This window comes from Schistosoma mansoni, assembly GCF_000237925.1.
Source record: "Schistosoma mansoni, WGS project CABG00000000 data, supercontig 0097, strain Puerto Rico, whole genome shotgun sequence".
In the NCBI taxonomy this organism is placed as follows: Eukaryota; Metazoa; Platyhelminthes; class Trematoda; order Strigeidida; family Schistosomatidae; genus Schistosoma; species Schistosoma mansoni.
Genome location: NW_017386031.1, coordinates 469,271 through 478,206, shown reverse-complemented (window position 1 = coordinate 478,206; position 8,936 = coordinate 469,271). Strand labels below are relative to the sequence as shown.

The 8,936-nt window shown below is 35.7% G+C and overlaps 1 protein-coding gene across 1 annotated transcript; it reads left to right on the top strand.

Moving 5' to 3' along the window:
- The first annotated feature begins 1,924 nt into the window (after positions 1–1,924).
- Smp_152590 (MEG-10) lies at positions 1,925–5,891 on the top strand. Its single transcript, XM_018790452.1, has 6 exons — positions 1,925–1,980; positions 2,068–2,089; positions 2,822–2,842; positions 3,033–3,053; positions 3,820–3,837; positions 5,803–5,891. The coding sequence occupies exons 1-6, from the start codon at positions 1,926–1,928 to the stop codon at positions 5,831–5,833; spliced, it is 168 nt and encodes a 55-aa protein (XP_018646267.1). The 5' UTR covers position 1,925; the 3' UTR covers positions 5,834–5,891.
- Positions 5,892–8,936: the final 3,045 nt, after the last annotated feature.

Here is an 8,936-nt window from a genome sequence, read left to right as displayed (position 1 = left end):
ATAATTATTATCATCATTATAAACGTAGTAATGAAAGGTCATAGACATATCATTGTACATGAACACAATTATTTTGAAGTTATTTGATAAGATGATTTAATTAAATCAGTTCATCAGCTAAAAAATTTTCTTCACATTAATTATCATTCATTCAGTCAAATAAAAATAGTTCACACTTCTGCAGTACTAATTCCGTCATATATAGATTTTGATAAGATTCTAATAATGAAATTAACAAAATGTTTGTAGTTATAGTTTCAAGATTTCTTTTGCAACATTGCACTGAATAATTCAGTTTGCTCTTTTGAATCAGCAACAACGGTCTTGAGTGCTGTTAGAGGTATGAGGGCAGTTATCACTTCCCGGTTGTCCACACCGTGGAAGGGTTTTTCTAGAGGTACCTTAAAAGGAAATTGGGTTAGAAGTGGTTTTAGTGACCTGAGAGCGTGACCGCAGTGCCCAAGGGAGGCAGCATCGCTGTTATGCTGGTTGTCTGAAGGAAACACCTTACTGCTGTCACACCTCTGTACAGTCAGCAGTAAGACTTCGCCTTCGGACCTTGGGTTTGCTGCTTTTAGTCTTACCGCTCTTCAACCAACCTGCCTGGCATAGTAGGACCTTGAGGAACGATTGTTCCAGCCAGTATAGCTTCATTGGTTCCTCACGATAGGCAAGCCCGACCACCACGTCAAGGTAGCTCTTTTGAGTGAAAAGGTGAATCTGTGAAGCAATTCGGTGATATGTGAAGATCATCTAAATTATGTTTATGAAGACTAACTCTGAGATGCAGGTACATCCAGCTGACGAGTCCCAAATGGGACGAAACGCGCATCAAACTGGATTCCACTGCTAGCCACTATCCATCTCTGCTTACCATGCTTGTGAATTAAGGTATATCGAGTCAATGCGCACAGTATGCACATATGCCAATTAAAGACTGACCAGTTGCAGTCCTAAACACATCGATGGGAAGATTCAAACAAACAATACTAAGTGAATTCAGAGTTCAATTTTCTTTAAATTAACATGATTCTTTATACCATATCAAACTATTACAAAACTTTGTGTGAAAAATTCATTTGATAATATTTGCTTGTATCTTTCCATTGATGATTTTGGACTACGATTGATCGGTATCTTGTTGATATATATGCATCCTGTAAGGACTGTTTCGATATTGCCTCAAAACAGAAACTGTTTAAGCAAAGATGGATAGTAGCTAGTAATGAATTCCAGGATGCATTCCATTTCATCCTAATTCTCACCCATCTGCATTATGTACCTGCACCCAAGATTTGATGTTTACTCTGACACTCAAGCAGGTGACTATCAGAACTCATTTGTTAAGTGGATGGTGTTTGAAGTGACGGTAATGTATATGAGTTCCAGAGTGAATCTGAACTCTATGATGTGGGTACATCTAGCTGACGAGTTTGAAATAGAACGAAATGGCACGCATTCTGTATTCACCTACTAGTCATCATTCATCTTTTTCTGTGAACACTCCAATAACATCTAATCTTAATGTAAACAAACTACTAACAATGTATCATAAACAATATCTAGAACCATTATAAACAAGTGAGTTATCATATTCAAATGAGTCTTTTTTCGCTTTGATTCCTTCACCATAACAACAAATGCTGATGTATGTTCAATTCGTTAAAATCAAAAGAATAACCCGACAAGACAAAACAAACAACAAACAAACAAGCACACAGATATCGCACATTCTGATGTCATTACATGATCAAAGGAATAATGTACCTGATCACATTTAAGTAAACAATAAAGAGAAGAAGAAAAGGAAGAAGAAAGCAAAGTGAATGTTGCAGTAATCAATTGACTATATAAACATTGACTAGTGAATAGTCCTTAAGCTATTGCAGTATATTCCTACGACTATGATTTATGTATGTCTGATGATGACATTACTCTTAATTCAATCATGTCATTGTGGATCATCTGGGAGCACCGAAGGTATGTTCAATCAAACAAAAGGGTTATTAATATTTGTCATCTTAATATTCTAATGAATAATTCATGAAATTTTCATTTGATTAGCAGGATCAAACGGTACCAATAGCAAGTAAGTTCTTACGGTTCAATCTTATATTTCACTTATCAAAGATATTTCAATGCATGTTTCTCTTCAATGATATAACAATTTGTCTATTCGGTTCATGTTCCACTATCCCACTCCACAAGATTTGAACCTACAACCAATCGGTCTCGCACGTGAACACTTAACTCTCTAGACCACTGAACCTGGCGGCTTCCAACGGTGTTAATGTTTAACTTCAATTAATCCATGAAATTGAGCTACATATCCATCATTTTGTGTTTCCTAAGCTTAATAGTTTCATTATGATGCTTTGCATTTACATCGTATAGATAAGAGTATATAACGCTCAGTGAATATTAGTCACTATGGTATGTTGTATGTTTTGGGCGAAACTATAATATATAAACGAGCCAATCAAATATAAGATAACGAGTTTTAGATTTTAGCGCGAAATTCATTCCTTCATTTGGACCAATTAGAGTTTTGGCATTTCAGCTGATGTCAGTTTGTGATGATCAACCGTAAATCTAACTCCTTATTCTAACCATCAATTGTAAATCATAATCCCCATTCTTCAAATTGTTTTAGCCGTAGTAAGTAGATAGACATTCACAAAATCGATTTGGCATCAATCGAAGTTCATTCATAAATATACAATCTTACCTGTTTTGCTCATTTATTTCAAAGATCATGGATAAACCGCAGGAGTATTCAAGGAATCCACTGATATTCCAGATTATTCTTTCTTTAATTTAGAGGTTGGTGGCCAAAATTCTTGTAAGTCATCGATAACCTCCATTAATTTAGATCCTATGGTATTTCAACAGTTATTCTCTTTAAAAAAGAAGTCTTATGTATTTATGTATATACCTATTACGTAACCATGTTTATAATGAATTAGAAGATCATAGAACTTGGTACCTTGTATTGTAATGTTAATTTATATTGTTGAATGATTCTTTGATAGAGGTTGGGCTAACACATTCTGGTAAGTTTATTCATAATAACTTTGTTAGTGATTCTTCTTCGTTATTCGATCACTTCGATAATTATTATAATATAAATCTGAGAGGTATGTTTGATAACAGAGAGGTAATAACAAGTGGTAACTACAGTTTATTAGCGATTATTGTAGATCACATATGTATGAGCAGATCAAGTGAATTTAACACAAACGGGGTGGATATGTATATGAGTGAGAGCAAACAGAGAGAGACGAATTGACAATCAAATTGCATAATTACGCAGCAACACAAACCAAAGTCTAATAACAGGATTTGAATATATACATACATAGGGAAGGAGAATGAAACATCGGAGTGATAATTAAACAATCAACATTTTAACTAATCCCTTGTCACATACTCCAGTGAGCATAATAGTATGAAGAATACACGAATTGTTGCTATTCGAATAACATTTGTGCTCTATCCACTGACTATGGAGGTCCGTCAGGAACCTTGGTACCTGTGTGGTTTCGCCATAGGATTGAGCTGTACCATTTAGATTGTGGTGTTGTAACCTATATGATGTCTGACTCACCTGTTAAACGGGGATGCGATATACTGTTTAGGTTGTCGCGTGAAAGACTGGATGGTATCTGGTTCTCCTGAAAACCAATGCAAAATTACTACTCCCCATTATAGTACATTATATAACTTTGAAATGCTATTCACACTGATTACATAATAACCTGCTTAGATCATTTCAAAATATAAATAATATATGTATATCAACTGTTTCTTTCATTGTAGCACATTCATTACATTTTCGTATGTGATTTCAATAAACCTTACTTACTCTCTAATTAACGATCAGAGATTATAGTCGTACATCGAATTCTTCCATAATTTATCAATGTTGAAAGCGTGAGTCAATTGAAGCTAGACCACCATCGAAAACCTGGTAACACTGGACGGCCGTTTCGTCCTATTATGGGACTCCTCAGCAGTGCGCATCCACGAACCCGCTCTCGCGAGCGAGATTCGAACCCAGGATCTACCAGTCTCGAGCCGAAACCCTTAACCGATAGACCACTGAGCTGGCATCCAACGGTGTTAATGTCTAACTTCAACTGATCCACGAAACCTCTCCACAAAACCTCTTCCATAATCGTCATAGTTATATTGACGAATCCATCTAAACCAGATCATCATTGAAAATCTAGAAGTAATGGATGTCCATTACGTTCTAGTATGAATCTGAACTGAATAACGTTTTAAAAGTGTTATGAATTTATAAAAAATAGAGACTGTAGGGCAATTCATTATGATTTTATGTTTAACCTTTTATAATGTGATTTATTCACTAATCGTAATGTTACGTGTCTATACTTAACACAGTGCCAAATCAATGACATTCGACCAGTATGAACAATCTACCATCCTTGTTGGTCCCTTGTCTACCTAGCCCTTCCAATTCAGTCCAGAACATCAATAGCAGCTGCTGTAATGCAAATCATTTATTTCGAGCATACTCAGTTTATATACTAGACAGACAGACCGCATCACACCATAAAATAGAAAATAATATTTGTACAGGATCAAGCCATGTGTGGCTGTGAACATGAGAGACAATAATTAATAAACTAAATATAATTTAAGTACAGTAAATCGTATAATAATAACCTATAGGTCAAAATGAAGCTTATAATAAGGGGGATATAGATATACATAATCTAAGCAGAGATGGATAGTGGCTATCCATCTCTGCTTACCATGCTTATGAATTAAGGCTATATTGAGGCAATACGCACAGTATGCACATATGCTAATTAGAGACTGACCAGCTGCATACCTAACACATCGATGGGAAGATTCAAACAAACAATACTGAATGAATACATAATCTTGTTACTGAATAATTATACAATAGGAATAGATATAGAATAACCGTCCATTAATAGGTCCTTGGAAGGAACTCGTACTTACTTCTTCACTAGGATATAACAAAGAGCATGTCTGATGTCTTCTTAATGAATAGTTGAGTCATTTATTCTTCTTAATTCTATTATTTATACAAATGGATGATAATTCAGATATATACAAACTGGAATTGTATAATAAAGATGGATAGTGGCTAATATTGGGATTAAGAATGAGCGTTTCAACCTGTTTAAAACTCATCATCTGGATGTACTTGCAGCCTAATTTTCATTCTGAGACTCGAATCTAAATAGTTAACGAGATGAAGTATGAAGCGAACGATACTAGGTTAGAGTCTTAGAGTGAATATTAAGAGGTACATCAATCTGACGAGTCCCAAATAAGACAGAAAGCTCATTCTGAATCGCAATTATAACCATAATGTCTGTGCCGTAAAGCTATATAGAGGCAATCTGCACAGGATGTGCATATGCTAATGAAGATCTGATGAATTTCATTGTGTAAATCTGAGATTATTCACTCATAGCAATTACAAAGTGAACATCAACAGAATGAACATCAACTCTGAGATGCTGGTACATCCAGCTAACGATTCCCAAATAGAACGAAACGCGCGTCAAACTGGATTCCACTGCTAGCTACTATCCATCTTTACTTATAATGCTTGTGAATAAAGACAATATCGAGGCAATACGCACAGTATGCACATATGCCAATTAGAGACTGACCAGTTGCAGTCCTAACAAATCGATGGGAAGATTCAAATAAACAATACTAAGTGAATTTAAAGTGAATGTTGTTTATTCGATCTGCCTTAATGACTATACAACTCATCATATTTGTATATTATAGGAACACAATTCAAAACTTCATCTATGGATAAATGAAGACTGTAGAAGGTTTTTAAATTCCAAGAGTTTTGTATCTAATTACCAATAAAGCTTGATGTTGGTTTCTTTGTTTCTACATTTTCAAGTGAATTCTTCTTAACGATGAAGATGTAAGATCGTTGGTGAATTATTTAGAACTGGATTAATAAGTTAAGGTAAGATGATGGTTGGAGGTGGTCAACAGGAAATTCTGGACACGGGTTTCGTGGTACTTGGCACTTTTCCGCAAGGTTTATCTGTAATCTTGAGGGAACTGGTGTTCCATGACGGATTCGATCCTGTATCATCCAGCTTCACACTGAGAGACGTTACCATTGAGCTATCCGGACAGCCCTCCTGTGGGACTGAGATGTAATCACTATTGATTGATCACTTGGTATTGATCAATGCCATGTGTGTTCGATATCATTCGATCTTCAATAAGAATGACTTGTCACTTGTAGTTGGTGTCGAGTCTTGATGGACTATGATCACCACTACACTAAGTTTACGCGCACAGAAACGGCTTGGTCCCTTTGATAACTCGCAAAACAGAAAGCTGTAATTGATCTACACATGGCGTTGATCATCACTTAGTAATCAATCATTTGTAAAAGGTTGAGGCGTTTTTGACTGCACCAATTTCAGTAGCCACGCAATGTTCTTGACCGTTGTGCAAACATTATGTTTGAACATCAACTGGATTCATCTGATACTCGGTTGAAGGACCTATAATCTAAGTTTCTCAGATGAAAGAAATACTCAACATTACTAAGTAGACGTGTATCGTTATACCAATGTAGTTTTTACGTAAGGATCTTCTATACTGTCCTTCAATGCTTAGCTATAAAACATACATAGAATTTAAGTATTATGCAACTGAATAGGAAAATATATTTGAGAGTAAAGTTTGAAACTGTGTAATTAACTGCAGCATGGTATTTGATAAGTCTTGCTAATTGAACGCTATAGTCGGATCCTAAGCTAGTCTCGTAACCTCCAAGCTAAATCTACAAATCAATTTGAACGTGAAAGAAAAAGCGCGAAATATGCGAGAAACACTTTACACTTAAGGTTCATTCATATACAGAAAAATATATGGTTTTTATAATATTCTAGAAGTCATTGAGTTTTCTTGATAATTGGGGAATACTACTAAACGTAGTAGTAGTCTAGTGAACAAAACACGACTGGGGACAATCGACTATGAAGTTGGACATTAACACCGTTGGATGCCAGCTCAGTGGTCTATCGGTTAAGGGCTTCGGCTCGAGACTGGTAGGTCCTGGGTTCGAATCTCGCGAGAGCGGGTTCGTGGTTGCGCACTGCTGAGGAGTCCCATAATAGGACGAAACGGCCGTCTAGTGTTTCCAGGTTTTCCGTGATGGTCTAGCTTCAATTGACTCACGCTTTCAGCTATGATAAATACTGAAATCTCCACAAAACCCCTTCTATAATTAATATAATCGACTATCTCAGTAAATTCTGACAAACAAACAATGAACAGTCAATTTGCAAATTAACAAGCAATTGTCTCAATCTTCATCGTTTCTTCTCTAATTTCATTGTTCATACAATTTCCTACCGATTGCGCTACGTTTCAGTTCTTTCCTCATCGGTCTTCTGCCAAAATACATTCAATGTCTGCCTAACACCATATACTACTTATATGGATATAAGTAGACCACACCACAGTAGTATAGTAATCAGTCAATCAGAAACTGTACATGTGAAACTTAAATGTCATGATGTTTCTGGCAAAACATCTAATGAACTCTGATTTGATAAAATGCTTCCTAATGTTTCCTGAGCCTTTCTTGTTTTTGCGAGAAGTTTTCTTTTCCAACAGTAATGACTACTCGGAAAAATAAGTTTTAAAGGGTTTGTAAATCGAGTAGTGACAAGTTTGAAGTATATACTTACAATTATTACCCCTGGTGGAGGAGAATAAATCTTTCACCAGAATTTCAAATCCTCTTCTCTCCTGCACAATCCTATCTAGATGTCTCAACCAATCTACAAAATTAAACAATCGTCCATCATTGTCTTCACGGAGTTGATATCTCCCAACAGACCTGGTTGAACTGCACTGGTTACTGCTTCTCACTAGAAGTCCAGTAAATGACTCATGGAGTCAGTCACTAATGATTAAATAGCTAAGAAGCATCATCCTAATGGTTTCACTTTCTTCTGCAATGCTCACGAATGAAAAGATTCAATCAAGAAGATTATTATTTCTCATTGTTAGATGGTTGAAAGAAGTAATTCGTCTTGAAATCGACACGGCATCAGATATCACTTTAGTATCTAGAGAAATGTATATCAATGGTAATATATTTAAACAAACGAATAGTTTGTAGTTTTGGCTACTATGTTAGGCCTATACCGTTTATTCTAGCTTCTGAACAGGCACTTATCAACCCTGACTGTGTTCATATGATCGTGTGTGTGTGTGTGTACATCTTATCCTACTCATCATATGTCTGTAACTTATTACTGTTCTGACTATAAATATTGATTAAGGATTGATTAAATGAAGTCAGCTCATAAACCTTCTCCACTGCACGTCATTTCGCTATTCTCTTCTATCTTCTTATCCTTCAGTTCATCCTTCTGATAGTTTGTTGCGGTCAATGAGTTAGCTTCCCATGAAGCTATCGAACAAAATGGTTAACAACGCATCTAGAGGTGTACTAAAACTAGTTGGTGTATTACAATGTGAGTTTTCTTTCAATGAAACTATTTGTAAGCAAACATACTATCTGATTGAACGGCCAAACCTTGATCTTCTTAGTGTAGATATATTAGGAAAACTTGGAATAATCGATATACCCATTAACAGTATCTGCAATGTGTCATGTTCATTATTGGATACTCCAGTACTTGTAAAGAAGAGAGGGGAAAGATCACTTTAAAAACTGAAGACAAAGTTTGCCTTTGTTTTTTTTCAAAATAGCCTTGGACACTGTACCAAGATAAAAGCTCACTTACCAGTTAAATCAGATGCAAAACCTAGATTCTGGCAAATTGTAATATAATTTTGAGGGAACATTTGTTCCTATATTTTACAGTTTCACAATGTGAAATACCACAGTTCAGTTGTTCCGACTACAAACT